At 40.1% G+C, this 21,755-nt stretch overlaps 1 protein-coding gene across 2 annotated transcripts; it reads left to right on the top strand.

Annotated features, from left to right (window-relative positions):
- The first annotated feature begins 183 nt into the window (after positions 1-183).
- On the top strand, positions 184-21,411 carry LOC124256624 (alpha-ketoglutarate-dependent dioxygenase alkB homolog 3-like). Of its 2 annotated transcripts, XR_006893012.1 has the most exons (9): positions 184-418; positions 889-920; positions 1,292-1,339; positions 1,892-2,084; positions 2,467-2,676; positions 3,266-3,358; positions 4,325-4,655; positions 13,081-13,087; positions 21,401-21,411. XR_006893012.1 is itself a non-coding variant. In XM_046690598.1 (7 exons), exons 1-7 carry the CDS (start codon positions 236-238, stop codon positions 4,397-4,399), a joined length of 834 nt encoding a protein of 277 aa, XP_046546554.1. In that variant the 5' UTR covers positions 184-235; the 3' UTR covers positions 4,400-4,779. The 2 variants fall into 2 exon arrangements, 1 of the variants encoding a protein (XP_046546554.1); XM_046690598.1 differs by lacking the exons at positions 13,081-13,087; positions 21,401-21,411 and having other exon boundaries at positions 4,325-4,779.
- The last annotated feature ends 344 nt before the right edge of the window (positions 21,412-21,755 follow it).

Raw genomic sequence — 21,755 nt, 5'->3', positions numbered from 1 at the left:
TTGTTTCATTTCATGCATCATGCATATTTCAGCCTTGTTGTGTATTTCCTGAAAACCTAAGCATGTATAAATTTGTTTTACACAACAATTAAGTAATGTTTCCTATCCTAACTAGTTACAATATGAAATACAACCTTTCGACTTTCCGGAGCAATCACTCTTTTAAACTATTTCCGGTGTCAAATATGGCCGCCTGTGAGTAACAAAACACGGACAAGTCTATAGCGGAAAAACAATGAACGCTGACAAGAGAAGGAGGGCTCGTGTACAGGGTGGCTGGGCCCCGCCATCAGTATCCAATGTAAGATCTGACAGAGATAAACCTAAAATGCCATCAGGACCAGCATGGATGGGTAAAAATATCGACCAAGGTTCTCAAAGCCCAGAAAAGAAGTTTGTTTTCGAGGAGACTGACGAGGTAAAGCGGTGTGTGGGGCAGGGATTGGGGTAGAGAACTTTAACAATGGGCATTTTCAGGATTATTAGTCATTTTCTGAATTTAGAATGGGCCACTGCCCTTGTATCAATAGTTAATTTAAAAAAAATAATTGGGGGGGGGGGTCTCCCTGGTAGATAGGATTTCTTGTAAGTCTGATTCCAATGGTGGCGTGGATCGTTGCTTATATCTAATGTCTATCACTGGTTTGTCTGGTCCTGCCTTCTACTAACATTCCAGTATGAAAATGTTTGAAACTTTAGCAAGTTTAGTGTTGCAGCATCTGGCTTTGAACAACAAACATTGAGGTTGATCAAATTACAGCTGTCCATGAAGCTTTAGTACATCACTTTAAACTGTACATGTCAACTCAACTGTGTCATGTTTATTGTTGTCTCACAGAAAAAGAAGCATTATCATCAATACAGTAAGCATTTTTAATAATTTTTCAGATTAGGCAGAAACCGCCAGATCAAGTTATTACGTAAGTGAATATGGTTTTATAAGTGTGTTACATGAAGTCCAGATCTCAAATCAGTTGAAGTAATCTATTCTGATGATGGAGATTATTTGGATGAGTGAGCACATAAGGCAGCTTGAATCCTGGAGAGGTTCCAGGGCTTCAGTCCTGCCCTACACTAAAGGATATCTAACTAGGTGTCCCTACTCATGTGATTAAAGTATTTTTAAGCCAGGTGCCCCATAAACTAAACTTTCAAGGTAGAAATGATATGGGGGACAATGTGTGAAGCCTATTCTTTGTATTCAGTTGATATGGCTGGAATAAAACAAAAGAGATGTATATCCAAACTAACTCACTGCATTCTTACAACAAAATGATTGAACTTGTTTCAGGAAAGCTGGAGTTTATGACATTAGCAGTGGGCCATCTGGAGTTTCTAGGTAATTGATTACATTTATTGTTTTAAGAATATGTTCCAGAATACTAATTGTTTCCTTTTTTTAGTAAATGGAAATGACAGAAAAATCACAGACAAAACTGTCAAAGATATTTCCTAACCAAAATTTGACTAATTTCAAATTTACATCAGATTCCATATTGCATACTACATTCTTCGAGGCACAAATTGAATTGTATGTTTGATAGCATGGTTAGTAGAAATTGAGGGTAGTATGTTAATGCACATTTTTGTATTTGCTTAATGATTTGCACACATGTTTATAGGACCTGTGATCCTGGTTAAAAATGTCTATCCAAGAAAAAGTTAACATGGTTAAATACAGTGAATGTATTCAATACTTATACCAGCAGACAAGATGCTTAACGTCATTTTGGGCCTATTCCAGCTTGGTAAATCAACCCTCATCACAATAATCATTGGTATTTTATGTTAAAAAAATTGACATGTATTTTCAACCTATTTTGTATATATAAATTTGAATAGAAGGGATCAATTGCTATGATTAGTGCAGTTACTTGTAATCTGCTTTCAGACTGAGGTATTTCCCATGTTTTATTGATCCGACGGAGGCCAAAGGAATGTTTGATCAGCTGTTTGAGGAGTGTCCCTGGCGGCAACGATCTGATTCCTACAACGGGGAACAGTACCTGCAGCCTCGGCTCACTGCATGGTTTGGGGACCTGTCCTACTCCTACTCAGGCGTTAAACTGGATGTTAACAAAGATGTAGGCTACCATTTCTACAGTGCATGGAGATTGCATTTTCTTACAGCTAGTAAAACAGTCAAATACAGTGACACTGAGTCACAAATTAAATATCATTCATTTATTTGACAGGTTCTACTGCTGAATATACCTTTATGAATTAAAATTGGAACTAAATACTGTCTATTTGCTGCAATTATGCTGACTGTGCAAATATTCACCTACCACAGTAGCATACAATGACTCTGTTTCTTACACTTGGACATCTTCATTGCAGCATATTGATTTAATTTTTAGAGATACATTTCCTTAGAAAAACCCAACTATTTTTCATGATGTTAGTATAGACCAGCAAATGTCGTGATCAGCGCCTATAACTACACATGCGCTTGTCTCCTGCCAGTGGCCTGCCGTGATGAGGCTGTTGAAGCAGCACCTGGAGGAAGCGACCGGTCTGACTTTCAACTCTGTCCTAGCCAACCTGTACCGAGACGGACATGACAGCGTTGCCTGGCATGCTGATGATGAAAAGTCACTTGGGGAAAATCCTACCATAGCTTCATTGTCTTTCGGAGATGTCAGGAACTTTGAGTTGAGAAAGAAACCTGCACAAGTAAGCACCTGGGAATGTTTGTTTATTTTTCTTAGAATTTTGTACATGTTTTCATTACAATATGAAAATTGATCGAAGTGATCAAGTATGCATAGGAAGCTGCCAACTTGTCTCCTAGAAACTAAAAATGGCAAAATAAACTTTCTAGTCAGTTCTAATTGTGACTGTAATATTGCAAGTATTCTCTGTCAAGTCCTGTGAAGTTTGTCTTTCTCCAAAGCAGGAGTCGAATTATTGGTCTGAAAAAAAGTTTCATTTATTTGAAGACTCTTGTGATTAAAGAACAGAGCAACCTACAATAAAGAGGTTCAAAATATGCATAGTTTTAATTAGACACGTTTTGAGCATGTTGAATTACTCTTTCTAAACTTTGCATAGACCTGTCTGTAAAGGGAGGTAATAACTTTGTTGTAAGAGCTGGTCATTATGAAATAAAATGATCACATTGTGTGTAAACCTTTTGTTTGTGTCTAAAAGAAATACTTTTTTCCATCATCATGATCATCTGATTTATTTCACACATTTGAAACTGATACTCTTTTGTTACCCTAGAAACTATTCTAATGTTGGTGTTGTTTGTGCCCCTCAGGGTGAGGATCCTGCCTTGTCTCAGCTGATCCGTGTGCCCCTCTCCCCAGGATCTCTGCTCATCATGGAGGGAGCCACACAGGACGACTGGCATGTAAGTCATTTGGTGGCTATTTTTGAGATCAGCTGTTATTGGTTAGAATTTAACTCTAGCCTATCAGCCTGAGGCAGGAACAAATACCTGTGGGCTAGTACAAATTTCCCATTGTTTCAACAATACAACTAAAATACAAGCTAGTACAGCTTTTGAGTTCAGTTCTAACCTTGGCTTCTGCATTTAATTTTGTCATCAGGGAGCCACTCACCGAAACAGAATTATAGATCGAGCGTGTAGACAGATTAGGTCCATGTCACGTGCTGATGTAACACTGTTAATTTGGATTCAAAACCAAGTGTGACATCCGAAAACTCACGTTTAATTTCAAATGTAAAATGTAAGTGATTGAAACATCTATGTTTTGCAATAAAGGTCAAAATGTTTAGATGTCAACTTCTGTAACATGATGTTTCAGAGTATATTCTTACTCCTTCATCAGGTGAAGGAGCACTAAAGTACTGTCGGAAATAGAAAAAAACCTTCTTTTTTTCACATTTATATCCACAATTTATGTAGTTAATATGTGAAATATCTGTTAAACTAAGTTCGGCCAAACTACAGTCTCGGTGGTAGGGAGATAGGAAAGGTAAATATCGGACTTTACTGAGGAGAGATTAGTGCAGAAATGAGCAATGTGGCTTTTTTCTAAGTCCAAGTCGACTTATTTGGAACAGACCATGGCTTTATGCTAATTAGTGTGGGATGATGTTGTATTAAAAAGGACACTTTTTAAATGCCCATTTTGAAATTAGACATAGCTTCATTAGAAATGAAGCCTTGGTTTGGATACTTTGTCTGTCAGCTCCAGAGGCAGATATGTTAATGGCCTCCACTACTAAATTTTCAAGTCCTCAGAAAACTGAAAACGTCTCACTTTGTCACTCACTCATTCAGCAAGCATCATGTATCTATCAATGAGATGAGTTGCTCAGTCTTGTTTTCATGTGTGTATCACTGTTTCAGCATCGGGTTCCTAGGGAGTATCACGACAGGGGTCCAAGGATCAACTTGACGTACAGAGTTATTTATCCAGAATAATCATGATACAGATCTCTGTTTTAACCATTTATTGTAAATATTGTATCATTTGATCTATATAAACATTGACAGTTTTTCTGATTTTGAAGCCACGCTTGTTATTTTGATGTGATTTGTTTTGAAGAAAGTGGGAAATGACGAGAAAGATGTTTGTGTCTTAGTATCTTAAAAGATATGATTATTTTTCCATATTGCAGGGCATGCTTATCTTCACTTTAGATGATGCTTGTTATAATAGTTGACTGACAAAGGGATTGTGATTGTGATGCTTATACTGTCAACCTTTGGTTTCCTTGGCTGTGATTAGATTATTTACCGGCTTGTGTGAAATAACTTGAATATTGCTTACTCAGGCATAAAACAACATTTACTCTATTTTAACAACGGTTTTGATATTTTCATTGAACAGTATATATTTCTTTTAATGCGACTATTTTTGTTTGTTTAATGCTGCTTTAAGATAGAGGTCTGTAAAAAACTGAATCTGGACCAGACAATGCAGTGATTGCTTCACGAGGATAGGTCAGCATGTATGATCAGCAAGTCCGTTAGCTGCATCTTACAACAAGCATTGCCGAGGACCAATTGTAAACCAGGGTCCACTTGCACAAAGCTATCTTATCGCAAAGGTGATTGTATCTCCTATACTTTATCATAGGGAGCATCATAGTTCTAAAATCGCTTTGTGCAAGTGGATCTTGACCTTCATGGCTTCCTGTATTACTGGTTTATTGATCTGTAGGCATTTGTGTGTAATAAGCAGAAGCTCAGCAAATTTTAAGTTTACTTTTTCTATCACTGTGACTGTAAAAAAAATATATATATCATGTACATACATGTAAATGTGTAAATTACAAAGGAAATGGGTAATATTATAATTACATAGATATTATATATACAGGTCAGTGTGTGCTTTTGTGAGCTGCCAAATAGCTGGAATATTGCTGAGTTTGGTGTAATTCAACAAACCAACCAAAGTCTTTGTGAAATTGTTGTAGAGATCAGGTTTGTCAACAGTATTACTTCTTCAGTGAGTTTCCATAATGTGTTTGTTTAATACCCTAGACTGACTGTGATATGCGAAAAGTCTTACTTGTAACATGCAATGATTGTACTGGTCACTTCAATAACAGTCTATGTACAAGGCTGTGTAATGTGTAATCTATTTGAAAATAAACTGCATTTAATGCCTGTGTTGTGTTAATGTTTATTTGCTGTGACATTATTGTCGGCAACATTTTACTGTTACTATTTTTCAGACAGCCAATTCACCAAAGGTGACCATCCAATCCTCATTTAATGTATGGGTTCTGGCTTCGTGTTAAACAACGAAAACATACTGCCGTGTCCGTAAGATGCACATCATATCGCAAAAGATTAATCTTAAATGTCAATAAACGAACAGCTGCTTAATCAAAATTAAAACCTTGTTGCTTATCGTAATGGTGCTTAAATTAAAAAAAATGTTGTATACACAACTGGGACTGCATAACCCCGTTTTTACTATTTGTGAAGAAAGGCAGTACCGGTGGTCACCGTGTTTCTCTGACAGACATTTTGCGATCGTATATTCATGATTTTGGACAGCTTGTCCGTTCTTCGCATGTGTTTTTTACTAGAAAGCCGAAAGGTTCCTGGCTAAAGGTCCCAAATTTACTTGTGACACCCCGTTCCCTCTTGAGAGCCTTGAGTAATTGGAGACTGACGCCTTCTCTGCACCAAGATCCTTGAAGATCCGGGTTAGAATTGGTCTTAAGCAACCAGTACTTTTAAGAAGGACTAACGGGATCGGATGGTCAAGCTCGCTGACCCATGTCATCGTATCCCAATTGCCTATATCGATGCTCTTGCTGTTGATCACTGGATTGTCTAGTCCACTATTTATAGACTGCCGCCATATAGTTTGAATATTGCTGAGTGGGGCGTTAAACAACAAACCAACATCCAGCATGAGCCAGCCACATAGGTAACTGTTTCAGAAGATTATATACAGATCACACACATGCCCCATGTTTCCAAGTCGGCACAGCAGGATGTATCACCAATGTACATTTCTGCAGCAGTTACAGACGAAATGCCAGCTTGGCTCGGTAATATGAAGTCTACTGACCAGGTGTTGAACAACACGGATGGGAATCCATGAGTTTGTTAGCTCAGGTGCCAGTCTAACACTATAAAAGTTACCTTTAATACAATCTCGGATAATCCATTTTTTTGTTTATTTTGTTCCAAAGACCTATAGCCTTGTGGTTAGAGTGTTCACTCGTCACCCCGAAGGCGGGATCGATTCACCAGAAGGTTATAATATGTGAATCAATATTGCAAGCATATTAAAACCTAGCGGATGTAACAGTATTCTCTGCTGCCCCTTATAAACGTTTTGACTTGCAGAGCTACGAGCTGTTTAGTAGTGCTTTTCCTTATAGATCCCCGATTTGAATCTGCTTTGCACTTTATATATTTCAGCAAAGAGCATGCGTCATAATCTAACGCCAAATGCATAACGATTCATTTTGTAAGACACCTGCTTTGAGGTGTGAGTACTTATATTTTAGATCGTGCCAAAATATATTAATCTTTCGAGCTGGAAACCGTACTAGTGAAGATTTTCCATCATCCGTATTCCAGCTGTAATCAGTATTTTTTTAAAGTAATCGAGTCTCGACCTGACAACCCTGTGATTGACTTCATGACCAACAGTCTACGAAAATTGGTTACGATGACATTCATTAACCAAGTCAGTGAGTCCAACCACCCAAATCCCGTTACTCACATTGCTCGCCACGAGTTTCACCAGCGCCATGTATTCAGTGCAGCTTTACTATATAGAGAAACATCGTGAAGTGTTCTGTGTACTGCTCGTTCTAACGTTTCTGTATTTTTAAGCCGAATATTTTTCTCACTTTAAATAACACATAAGTACATAAGTCACAAAATGGCTGAAATACGGTCGACGCGGCATCATATTTCAACTCAGTCCAAAACATACTATACCTGTTCACCTGAGAGGTCAACACGTTTCTCGGATTCCACAACAAACATTTCAGTCAAAGCTTAGCATTCATAACGTGGTATGTATTACCTCAATACATTTTGAAAATCTTAAAAAAATCCGCTCCTTCCAAATATTTTTTATAAATATATAAGAACTGGGTGATTTTCTTATTCTCATAATACTCTTCACGGTAAGAGAATAGTTCTGCAATATTGGTTCCACTGCTATTTGATATTCTAAAATAAACACACACGAATGCCTATATATCTGCAGCTGAATTCTGTAAATACTTACCTTGTTATACTTCAACCAGATTCAGAAAACATAGATAGAATATGCTGGAAAGCATTTACCACGCATACCTGTGAAACCATTTGAGCATCACTTCCTGTTTATAGCTATAAATAGAAATTCTAAACACGAATCATCCAGGTGCTAATTGCTGTGACGGTGTATTACCTGTGTCATACAAGAAACTGAAAGGAATTTACTTCACTCTCAAGATGCATGAAGTGGTGGTTTTCGTTATGAAGGGTTTTCTAGGTATTTGAGTAGGTTGTGTTTAAAGAACCAATAAACTTTGTTTTTTGTTACTCTTTTAACCATTACATATGAAAGATTTGTGGTTAGTCTTATGCGGAACACCAAATTTATTCTTTAAAAACTTGTGGTTAATTAATACCGAGCGATTAAAAGTGGCCAAAAAGTCGCCTGCTTCCCTCTCGCCCGCCAACGAAACCACAGACAGGTTACGTAACTCTGTCGCCAGAGCACTGCAGTGACGTCATATGAGGAACGATTTTCAGTTAGTTGTATAGAAAATGTGTAGCACGCTCATCATTTTGATGATTTCTCGACATCAACGACGACATGCCGAATCGTTGCTTTGTCGTCAATTGCTCCTAGGGTCGGGCGATGGTGTCCCCATGCACAGATTTCCACAGGACCCCGCAGTTCGTGCTAAATGGGTTATGTTTGTGAGTGCGAAGCGAGCGTTGTGGAAGCCTGAAACGATATCTTACTTGTGTTCAGATCGCTTCACGGAAGTTAAAGAATCAAAACTACTTACTAGTTGTAGTAAAATATGCATATGATTGATGACCATAAAGATTTTCTATGACACAACTTGTAACATAACGATTTCTTCCTCGGAAGTGAGGTTGTGGTCGAAGTAACAATAATATTGTAAGTAGTATTATATTGACACCCACCTCGCTGCCACGAGAGAAATTGTTATGATATACGCTATGTCATGCAAAATCCTATTGGCCATCAATAAAATACATATTTTTACTACCAGTAGAAAGTAGTTTTGATTTGTAACTCGGTGAAAACAAACCTAAATACCATTTATCCTCAGACTGGCGGATGTTCCCGACAGGGCGCCGCCATTTTAAAAAATAAAAAAATTAATGTTAGAATTAATGAGATTATAGTTTGTTTTCATCAAGTTAGAAAATCAAGACTACTTTCTACTCGTAGTTAAATATGTATTGGAATCATAACCAAACGGATTTTGCATGACACAACTTATAACATAACGATTTCTTCCACGGAAGCGAGGTGGGGGTCGAAGTCACAATACTGCGCGATAAATTTCTTTCTACTAGTCAATGTGCGTCTTTATATTTGGTCTTGTAATCCTAATTAGTTTATTATCACACTTGTATGCATTTTGAAACTAAATAAAAAGCTGACGATCTGCTGATACTTATAGTGAATATATAACAGAACTGTAATATCTAGACATTTTATAGTTTGCCAATGTGAATCACAATTCGCACACACACCCTAGTGCATGTTGTCTGTCTCATTACACTTCACGGCGAAAACAATGATTCTGTTGAATGCTACGACAAATGAATAAAAACAAAATGCAAATATTAAAATTAAAACAGACTAAAGTTATAGGAACAATATCAGGCCATTACCTTGTTCGAGGAATGTATCCATCAATATCCACAAAACTGTTCCAAATGATGTGTCTTTTAACAGTTTAATATACGAAAAAGTGATAAATCTTTTCAGGTATTGGTGTATAGTCTCATTGGTCACCCAAGATAGCACACCTGGCAACTAATTGCATAATTTCCGCCTTTCTTTAAAAACAGTAATTTAGTTAGCCAATAATGGGCAATCAATCAATGTATTGCCGGTTAATCCTTTGAAAGAAGGACGTTGTTTTTACGCAGACACCGACACGACAGAGTGTATTCAGTATAGATTAGTAAATCTACATACATAAACACTACCTTTTGACAATTCCGCTGTGTAAGATAAAAGTAATTAATCAATCAGCGTGTTATCGGTTAATCCTCTGATCGATGTTTATAATGTTGAATGTTTACTCCAGACACAAGAAATGCCAAATGGGAACCTTTGTCGGGTAATCTAAGTGTGTTACCACTAATTATACCTGTTATAAATTCATTAACTGACCATCAAGTGAATGATGACAAATAACATGTGTAGGCTTATACCACCTAACACGGGTTACAACAAGGGAGTATTAATTGCTGTATTGCATGTGAAAACTTATGGGCCGACACTGTTTTGAGAATACAAACAGATTTTTACATGACATGATTAAATATCGAGGTAAAAAAACACAGAAATGGGATCAATTTGGATCAGTCATTATACAAATAGGGCCGAACGACACCAATCGATTTTGACAGAATCGTCTATGAAAACAAGTTGTAACTCGGAAACTAGGCAAAGCAGGAGACAAAATTGAATGACAGTAGATTGTGAGAACATATAGCTTTCATTTTCCACAACAATTGTCACGATTTCAGGTTTATACAAGCCTGTAAACAAGATAATTTAACCCCTAAAATGTAGATGAATTCTGCATCGGCCCTCAAAGCTATTCCTCATATGACGTCACAGAGGCGCGCCGCTCTGATTGGTTGAAATTTCGTTCGCGGGTGAGAATTGTGCACTGTTGTCAAAAAGGTCGATTTAAGTCAATTAAAGGTCGAAATGTGTAGTTTTAATGACGGGGTTTCATTTATAACGATGTCAGTTAGTGATTTATGTATTTGTACCCCCCTAGGGGTTATGTGACCTTTAGTGGCGCTTTGACCATACCCTAGTTCAATCACGGCTTGTCAGCTTATGTTGTGGCAGTGACCGATGAAGTTCCCCGTTACAACTGATCTTCAGCAACCCATGCATGTCGTTAGAGGCGACTTGCGGGATCGGATGGCCAGGTTAGCTGACTTGGTTGACACATGGATATGTCATTGATGATCGATTATGTCAACCACTGGATTGTCTATCTAGACTGGATTATTTAGAGACCTCCGCCATAGAGACCAATTCTCACCCGGATCTTCTCGGGTCGTTTGTCAAAAGAGGTAAACATCACAGAACTGCATCGTTCCAGGGTCACCCCAACTTCACGCCGGTAGATGTCTTTAAACACCAAATTGGCTCATTAAATGTTTTGAGGGTTTCGTCTACATCAACCACGTATGCATGTTCCCCTGTTCAATGCATGCATCAATGCATAGTGTGTTGGAATCTCCAGGAACGGACAACATACTGTGGCCAGTCAGATGAAAGTACTACACGACCGAACGAAGACAGAAATCAGTTCATAGTATTTAATATACGCAGTAACTAAAAACAAAATGTTCTTCAGCAAAACTCGACCACAAACAGCTGTTGATCCTGCTGTTTCTAGATCTACCCGATACAGTTAAGAAAGTAACGGCTGTGGTGTAAACAGTATCCCCTTACCAATTAATTCTACATGACTGTATGTGTATAAATTCTCATCACCAAATAGCGAATATGAATCACCAGTAAAGCACGTGTTGGAAACTAGTAGTGCCCACTATTCCTTATCCCAGTGAACAAGATATGTATTGGTACATGCATTTTTTTCATTTAAGACAAAATATCGAAAATTCGTCAAACAAAGGTGAGTTCCTGAACGTGCTATACCATTTTTTTACCACTACAGTCAGCGAAACTAACTCAAACTTGACGGTTTCTGATAAAGGTGAGCTTCTGAACTTGCGAAAATGCTATGAATTGTTTTCCTACAATACAGGCTGCTACAATTCTTAATATAAAAAGCTGCATTATAGTCAGCCCCAGTGAGTCTAAATATCACCCCCGTGCACATGAAAGCTCACCCCTATCAACGATCCGTTCCTCTGATACAACACACCACCTTACCAAGGACAAGAACCATGAACTACAAGAGATAAACAACGTATCAGCCGATATGTCAAGAGCACATCGACCCCAGGACACTGACAGACACCATTCCAAAGAAGTAAGAGAAGATATTTGTGTGGTAACATGGCCCAGTCACATGCCAGTTACAGGATTTGATTTACCTTAACCGACCCAGTGCTTATTTATTTGACTAGCGATTCGTGTCCGGAGTTTGAAATAATGACACGGAGATTAATTATGCGTCTTTAGTTTCGTTGCCAAATTATTTCTTTGTGTACAGGTTGGTTCTTTGTGTCATTTGAAGTTGGCTAAAACTGTTCACGCCGTTGGTCTATAATTCAGCGCTGACACGAGAGACGTGGCGTCTTCTTAGAATGTTTTCCCGAAACGTAAACCATTCGGAGATGAAACCCCAATGAGGGGAATTTTCAGGATCCCGGTAACATGTTGATGCCAAGGAGATACTCACTCATCACCTTCCAACTCCCGATGTTTTTAGTCCATGGTAGCTTATTGGACGTACTCCTTTTCCAGATGTATCTTGTATACAGTCTTGAGTACATGTACAATGTTATCCCACTAAGCCCATGGGTGTGAGTGTAAGGGATGAAGGGTTGTTTGAGAAAAGCGAAATGCAGATTGTAAGACCGTACAGAACTTGAATTTGATTTCTCTAGTTTTAGCTTCCTGTCATTCGAACCAAATTCAAAGCACAACGATATACAGGTTGTAAATCGTAATAATCTATATTCCATCATGATCGAGAATGATGGAATTCTAGTTAACAAAGTTTCTTTTAAATATAGTGTGATTCATGAGGGCATACTGTAAAACATGGAGTGGAGTCTTGGAGTGGGGTCTTGGAGTGGAGTCTCGGAATGGAGTCTTAATGTAAATATTTAGGTGACCGAGTTTGTTTTGTTTGGATCATGCAGAATATTTTGCAAGCTGATTGATAGTGAGTTTCATCAGCTCTCTAGGGCTTTGAAAATCTTGACTTTCTGTCAGGTTATGTATGGGCAGTCCACTGGACTGTGACAGATTAGAGCAAACACATCACTGATACGATCTGCCCTCAGAATGTCAGAGAGCTAAAGGAATGCTGCTAAGGATTGCCATGTAAACATTTTTACAATCTCGATTACGTTGCTGTCTACAAATGAAAGTATAATTGCACAGAGTTCGAATTTGTGACGATTTATTAATAAGTTTGGAGTAAACTGGCAAGCATTAACAAACATTTCTACGAGAGCTGTAAAAAAGAAAGACTAATCTCTAAGATGAGTATGATAAGATATTTACTTTTGAAACCGGTGATTCCGGAGGTATAAACGACAACTGAGAAGAACCATTAATGGCATATTCTAGACAGTAATCAGTGTTTACAGAAGTGACAACTGCACTTATACTCCATACTCCAGACTCCACTCCAAGGCTCCACTCCAAGACTCCACTCCATATTTTACAGTATGCCGTTCATGAGTGAGGGAAGGGATGTTGTCCAACATCGTACTCAACAATTCTCTAGGATCCATGAAGATTCGGGTTAGAATTGGTCTTAAGCACCCCACGCTTGTCGTAAGAGTCGACTAACGGGATCGGGTGGTCAGGCTCACTGTCTTGGTTGTGTAGATCGATGCTCATGCTCTTGATCACTGGATTGTCTGGTCCAGACTTGATTATTTACAGACCGCCGCCATATAGCTGAAATATTGCTGAATGCGGCGTTACCCATAAGCAACAAACAAACAAGAGGCATCTCCAGCCATATCACGGCGTCCTGAGTCAGGGAATAGAAGATAGATAGATCCGTGCTGTCATGGAACAAAGGCCACAAGCAATCAGGTCACACAAGTTAAACAGCTCTTGCAACCCACAACGGGCACTTCGGAACTATTCTTCCACAGGACCGAACAGGCTACAGGACGTCACAACTTGCACCAACAATAAATAGTGATTGGTATGTATCTACGATTGATTCCTTTAATGTGTTACCGCCAGTGTTTGACAGCACGAACACCAGTGAACACCGGTATTAGCTCATGTAAGTCAGCTTCAGTAACTATTGGGACATTCCCTATTATAGTCGAGTCGTACAGGTAAAGATGAGGGGCTGAAGAGGAACACGTTTACATACAACTGAAACATTCCACCAGGATGCAGATGACTGAAAAACTTAAGAATTTGTTTTATTTCTTCTTGAGATGAGGCATTTGAGGAGAAGGCTGTCAGTGTGTCAAACCTTCAGAGAGATTCAAGACACCTGCGGAGAACGTTAGAGGCCGTATGAAGGACGTTAGAAGGAGATGAAACCTTCTGGCATGAACAACCTTTTTGTGTGCATGAGATAGAATTTGATGCAGGGATATTTGGCAGACTTACAGAGAATATTATAGAATATATTCCTGCTGACGCAAGGCGATCTGTCCATCATCTGGACCAGGCAAACCAGTGGGTGATTGAATGAACTTATGTTCACACTGGAATCGTTGGGTCCCAGTTCCAGTCCCATCGCAAGACAAACATGGGTGCCTTTGTACCACACTTGATGTAATCAGCGAATGAATTAACAGTGAAGTCACAAAGAATGACAAGATCAGTCCGTATCTAAGTTGATACTACACATATTGTTCAGTGTAACTAATTATACACGAACTTTAATTGACTAAAACACTCTTTTGTAGTTCTTAGTAGGCGCTGCCTCGGAGAGGTATAGCTGGCTGAAATATGCGTAGACGTTGAGCTGTGTACTCATTGCCTTAGTGAAGTACATGTGTGTGTTTTTCTTGTGAATGTTAATAAAATATTGAAAACCTATGCAGAAGATATTCTAATTAGTTACAAATTGCAGGTTCCTTGCAATGGTAATTAACTTCAAGGAGCTCACGATGTAACTATTAAGCTTTTACGTCTTCGCTACAACTTATGTACAGGACAGGTATAAAGATATTATTACACTTGTACGTGCATTTGCTCAGAAAATAAGCATTCGAAATTAGAATCGTCATAAATTCAGCAAGACACACGCACTCTGGTAATATTCTCCGTTTATACACTAACTTTAGTTTTATGTCAGGGAACTAATTTTCAGTTTCGAAATAGATCTAAAGTTAGGTATTCAAGTGGTAATGTCATAATCTCTCGATAGGAACATCTGAAAACAAAATACGTAGTTTCCGTGGCAGGTCAAAGGTGACACGTTTTCACGTCACTATGATGTAATAATATACTCTCCAAAAAAAAGAAACGCATATAGGAATTTCAACTGTATTTTTATGTTTATTTTGAAACATCTTGTAGGCTTTATGAGTCAATGAAATATAGCGAAATTGCACACTGGGAATACAGACTTATCCGTCTTTGGCACCAACTCGAGGAAAGTCAGTTTGAGTGTTACATGGAGACGTGTGGTGGCGCTGAAGTCAATACCTCGTGTGTCCACGTGGGCATCCAGAACTGCACGGCCTCGCCTCGTCATTGAACGAATAAGTCTCAAAATCTCGTGTTGCCCAATCGCAGCCCACTCTGCCTGTAGTGCCTGTGCGAGTTGCTGAAGTGTCTGGGGCTGAGGGTTACAGCGTCGCACCCGTCTGTCCAGGGCATCCCACAGATGGTCGATCGGGTTTAAGTCCGGTGATCTTGAGGGCCAGGGGAGCACATTGATGTTGTGGTTCTGGAGGAAGTCTCTAGTGTGACGTGCTGTGTGGGGCCTGGCATTGTCCTGTTGACACAACTCCCTCTGGCAATCAACGATTGGAAGGAGGTGTGGGCGTAGGATTTCGTCACAGTACCGTTGAGCTGTCAGGTTGCCCTTGATCATCACCAAATCACTTCTCCTACGGCAAGTGATCGCTCCCCACATCATAACACTGCCCTGGCCGAATCTGTCCACCTGGGGAACGCAAGCGTCGGCGAAACGTTCACGTCGACGTCTGTACACCCGCATTCTTCCATCGCGTCGTTCCAGTAGAAATCGTGATTCATCACTGAACCAGATTCTACGCCAATTCGGTAGGTTCCAGGCCTGAACGTTGGTGCACCATTGGACTCGATGTCGACGATGTTGTTGTCGAAGCATAGGGCCAAAATAAGGTCTTCTGGCACGTAAACCAGCCTCTCTCAACCTGTTCCTGACGGTCTGTGCAGAAAGCCACCTGAATCCGGGTATTTGTCGAGCGGTACTGGTCGCCGTAGCTGTTCGATGACGCAGGTGATGTACCCGGATGTAGCGATCCTGCGCCACAGTGGTCGCTCGAGGTCGCCCACTACGAGGGGCATCTGCTACCGAATTCTGCCGGCGATCTCTCCCAGAGCCGTGAAAAGGTGCTTTGGTGAACATTCATGCGTCGGGCAACTGCACGTTGAGACTGGTAGGCTTCAAGCAAACCAATGGCAATATGACGGTTGGCTTCACTTAGACGTGGCATTTTGCGTTCGTCAACAATATTCCAAATACAGTGAATAATCGACAGACAGCGATCAACCTTTTATACCCATCATTGAGACTATCTGATCCCCAACTTTCACGTGCATTGCATGTGAATTGTGTATTCTGTGACACTACACGCCGAAATTGAAATCATGTTGTTAAATACGGGTATTTTACGGATGGTGCGTTTTGTTGTGATGTTTCAAAACATAAACACCATAGGACTCATAAACAGAGCAATACCTATTGCAAAATGAATCACGTTTTAATTCATTGCTACATGAAATTGCTATTTTCATGATGCGTTTATTTTTTGGGAGAGTATATTTGTGTCAAGGCCCTTAACGAAATAGTACACCAGATAAAACATGCCCAACTGAAAGTGATAAATGTATTCTTGGCGAAACCCCTGTTGTGGCAAAGATAGGGGTAGATTAGTGTCGGGTCGTATTGGTCAGCGTCGTAAGCAGAATGAAAAATAATAAAGAAAGTATAAAAACACAAAAATGTTGTAAAGGTATATGATTATGTGATAGGTGAATTTCTAGAGCCTCAAAACATGCCCTTATTTCTTGTTTATTAAATTATTTAGTTCGCTGTGAAGAAGAGAAAGATCTCCCTAACTTCTCAAAAGTTGTTCCATTGCATACATTCTGAAGACAATTACAGCTAGGGACAAACGCATGTTCTCAAACATATATTCTCAAAATCTCAACAATGCCGCAACGTCTTGGCCACCTTGTGGACGAAAAGGCTGGATACAGTGGAGCTATTGCACTATCAGCAATAGTTTCAATTACAAGCTATAAGTAAGTTCTTTTAGAAGTGTGGGAATATTTTGCATGTTTGTTGATTTCTTAGACATGGCTCAGGTACAAACGTAAGCAAGGTATTATAATCATTTTATTTATGCGATAAGCCCTTTGTGCCCGCTGGTCATAGTCGTACAACCTGTTATTCTCCTGTGACAGTACATGTGCGTCAGGGATGTGTGCTTTGACCCTTTGTGTTTATTTTTTTCATAAATGAATTTGTTCAAGAAGAGGCAACATCCAGTTAACATTTGGCAATATAATTATTTTGAATATTGCAAATATTCTTGTTTCTCGACTCACCGAAGTGCTCAACGTATACGTCCTGCTTCACGACCCCACCCCGACCCCCACCCCCGACCCCACCCCCGACCCACACCCCCGACCCCACCCCGACCCACACCCCCGACCCACACCCCGACCCACACCCCGACCCCCACCCCCGATCAAGCTGACACAAGGTCACTTACATGTATACTGTATCTGAATTACTCTAAAAGAATCGTTAATCCCGACATTTATATGTACACGTCACAAAACACATGTAAGTAAGCCAAACTCTTCATGCTATCATTTGAAATTATATCAGTCACAATATGACAGAGTGAGCTTCAAAACGCACCGTATCCTTGTGTCTTTTGTTTTGAAGTAGAGAGTGTGAATACTCAAACTTCAGCTTGTCAGCCTATGGAAATTACAATGTATCATTTTTGTACCCTCGAGGGAGATATAAATAAATAAACATGTATTCAAATATTTCTGTCAACTACAATGCGTATTTAGTATAGGCATCTTCCATAAGAGTTTCAGACAGCCCCCATAGTGCGTCTAAATATCCCCTCCGTGCACATGAAAGCTCACCCCCATCAACCATCCGCGCCTCTGATACAAAACACTACCTTGCCAATCGCCCGACACAAGAACCCTGTACTAAAAGAGATAAACAACATATCAGCCGATATGTCAAGAGCACATCGACCCCAGGACACTGACAGACACCATTCCGAAGATGAAAGAGAAGATATTTGTGTTGTAACATGGCCCTATCTCATGGATGTGCTCATCTCGTGACTGTTTCATATTAGCGTAGACCAGTGCACAGCGCACATGTGGACCACGTGTTACATAACCATGTCTCAAATCACACGTGAGTAGAAAACACTTAGTGATTTCCCCGGCTTTAAGTAGACCGCGTATGTGTTGTAATCATTGGCATCGGAGAAGAACGGTTCTATGGCTGAAGGACTGATAAGAATCTGTAATGGAAACATCTCCCTGCTACAGAATTCGCCCGATGGCTTTGCAAGAAACATTGGCGTTGGTTGATAGCTGGAATCCAAACATGTTTTAATATCAAATTGTGCATGGGTTGTAAGAGCATGTGTTGTTTATGCCTACTTAGCCATGTCATTTGTCTCACAAGGATATCGTTTATAGTAACTCTTGAAGCCTGCAGCAGATAGCTTTGAGTGTGGACGGATGAGGTGTTTTGTGCACATTCAAATTGGATTTATTGAGGTGTATTCTGGTTTCAGACCTTGCTATATTTCCGACTCGTACCCTTGAGCCTGTGTGGATTGGATGACTGAACTGGTCCTTTCAGGAATTCTAAGATTAAGGAGGTGTAGGTATCCAGATTGAGTTTATAGTGATTCTACAATAACTGGAATTTAACTAACCATCTTCTTCATGTTAATGCAATAAATACCACAGCATGACACAACAAGTAATAGTCATTTCCACAGGTTTCCAATGATCTAAACAAATCAATTTGTGTTATTGCACCTGTATGGAACTTACTCTGGTTAATGAGAACACGTGGGCTTAACAGAAAAATTGCAATATACAGTCAAATCCCGATGAGTCGAATCGCTGGGGACCAAGTAAAAGATTCGGCTTATCGATGTATTCGAGACATAGGTATGTCTATGAGGGTAGAAAAAAAAGATGATTCAATATTGAACAATTCGGCAATCGATAGATATACTTGTACATGCCGCCATCTTGAATCTTATTAATACAAAAAGATGAACTCACTTCTGGAAAAAGTCTGACATCAATGTTTGTTTCTGTGAATTTCCCTTACATTTATCCACAAATTCACGGACGCTTGCCAAGTGGGAAAAATGTTCGTTGTTTGTACCTGGAACCGACTCGAGAAATTCCTCCAGTCCTTCACAGAACTTTATCGTTTCCGATACGGATGGTGGTGGTTTGACGGCAGGGTGTGTCTTGTCTTCAGTTTCATGTATACAGTTTCGAATCATGACATGAGAGGATCGATACCAATCATCATGAAAGTTGAACTGAGTTGTGGATATCATCATGTCCAATCGTTCCTTCTCGACCGGCGTCCGCCCGGAGAGCGGAAGGTCGCAGGTTCGATCCCCGACCGCGTCATACCAAAAGACGTTAAAATGTGGTACTTGTTGGTCCCTGCCTGGCGCTCGGCATTAATGGGCACAGCAAGGACTGGTCGGCTCGGAGTCAGTATAATGTGTCTGAGTGGGGTATTCATGCTTCATTACGGCATGGTATCTCAGTGGGCTAGCACTATAAAACCAGCTTAAGTCTGGGCTAGTACAAGCAGCCGCACATACACATACACACGCAATCACGTCGTCATAGGAGCGAAATATTCTCAAGCACGACGTTAAACCCAATTTCACCTCACCTCACCTCCTTCTCGACCGTACATATAGCTGAGTTGTACCACAGACCAATGCAATTCGTTACAGAATAGCGTCCCTCACCTTTGCTGCCTGTTTAGAACATATGACAGGCACACACACACATACGCACGCACGCACGCACGCACGCACGCACGCACGCACGCACACACACGCACACACACACACCCCTCCCCACCACGGCTGCCTGTTGAGATAAACTGACTTCCCCACCAACGTTTTGGTGCACAAGATATTCCTCTGTGGCTGTGCCGAAATATTCCACACGACCCACCACGTCGTGTAGTCTGCTGAAGCCCCCACACAGCATGTCGGTGTTCATATTGATATGGATATATTTTGTAATAGAATGCCATAACTGAGAGATCTCCAACAAAGAAGAGACAAAATCGATTAAGGAACACACTATTCAGGTTCCCATCTAGTAGGAATGAATGAAGGTCATGTGGTTTATCTTCACAGGACACATATCCGACAATTTCCGAGGTTCTTAAAATGAAAACTTGATATACCGTTGTGTTCCGATTGTTTGATTCGTCCCGACAAGTGTTATTTGAAGACGTGGAGGTATGTCTAGTTGTTTTGTCAGACGATTATCACTTGTGGTGATTGTTTCCTACAGCTGATAACAGGAGGTACTTGACACTGGGGGAAATATGCAGACTCTGATAGTGTATGAGGTTCTCTCAAATAAACATTTTGTTCTCAGACTTTCAGATGTATTTTGATGAAGGAATATTTCTTTAAGGTTCGCACGCCAGTTACTGGATTTGCTTGACCTAAACAGACCCCATGCTTATTTATTTGACTTGCTATTCGTGTCCGCAGTTTGAAATAACGCAACGGATATTGATTATGCTTCTTATATTCGATGCAAATTATTTCTTTGGTTTCTTTTGGTCATTTGAAGTTTGTAAAAACCGTTGACGCAGTTGTTCTATAATTCGGCGCTGACGTCGTCCCTTAATGTAAAGCAATCAGAGCTGAAAGGGGTTTTCAGGATCTTGAAGCCAAGGAGATACTCATTCCCCTTCCGATGTTTTAATCGGTTCCCAATTGCGCAGATCGATGCTCATGTTGTTGATCATTGGATTGTCTGGTCCAGACTCGATTATTTACAGACCGCCGCCATATAGCTGGGATATTGCCGAGTGCGGCGTAAAACTAAACTCACTCGCTCACGCCGATGTTTGAGTCCGTGACCACTTATTGTACGCACGCTTTTTGTATTATTTTCCAGTTAGCATGGTTTGTTCTACTATTTGATAAATCGATGTACCTTGTATTGTGAGATCATTGTGATCCTGCTAACCCATGCAGAGTTTGTGGCAGTAAAGGATAAAGGGATGTTCGAGAGACGTGGAATGCAGATTGTGATTCCAAGTGCTTGAATTTGATTTCTCTAATTGCAGCTTCCTGTAATTCGAACCTAACTTGAAGCCACAAAAATCCAGGGTATAAGTGGTAAAAGTGTGTAATATAGCTCGAGGATCCTTGAACTCGTAAATGTAAGAGTGAAGTAATGTTGCACTGAACAATTCTATAGCCACATTACGGCGTCCTGTAAAGGGATCAGAGGATAAGCGATCGTCAACGATCCTCGCTGTCATGGAAGGAAATGTCAGGTCACACATTTAACAATAATAATGATCAGGGCCCAGATTTTCGAAGCTCTCTTAGCACTAAGATAGTCGTAAGTGCCGTACATTAACATTAACTTACGACTATCTTAGCGCTAAGAGAGCTTCGAAAATCTGGACCCTGGCCAGTATTAGCTCATGTGGGTCAGCTACAGTAACACTGTGTCCAGTTCCACATTTCATTCAAGTTAAGGAGTGAGTGAGTGAGTTTAATTTTATGCCGCTTTTAGAAATATTCCAGCAATATGACTGCGGGGGACACCAGAAATGGGCTTGACACATTATATCCATGTGGGGAACTGAACCCGGGTCTTCCGCGTGACAAGCGGACGCTTTACTATTAGGCTACCCCACCGCCCCTGCAAGTTAAGGAGAGGGTTGAAGTGGCAAACGTTGATATGCGATGAAGCATTCCGCAATGATGGCCAAGACTGAAAAAAATAAGAATTTCTTTCATTTCTTCTTGAGAAGGCTGTCAGTATGTCATACCTGCCCAGAGAAGCAAGCTACCTGTGGATCACGTCAGAGTCTGTGTGGAGGATGCTGGAAGTACGATGAAACCTTCAGGCATAAACAACCTTCTTGTGTGCATTAGA

Source organism: Haliotis rubra, unplaced genomic scaffold, assembly GCF_003918875.1.
Source record: "Haliotis rubra isolate DU_JTF1 unplaced genomic scaffold, ASM391887v1 Scf632, whole genome shotgun sequence".
Taxonomy (NCBI): Eukaryota; Metazoa; Mollusca; class Gastropoda; order Lepetellida; family Haliotidae; genus Haliotis; species Haliotis rubra.
Note: the sequence above shows the minus strand (reverse complement) of the source record. Positions and strands in the feature narration are given on the sequence as shown.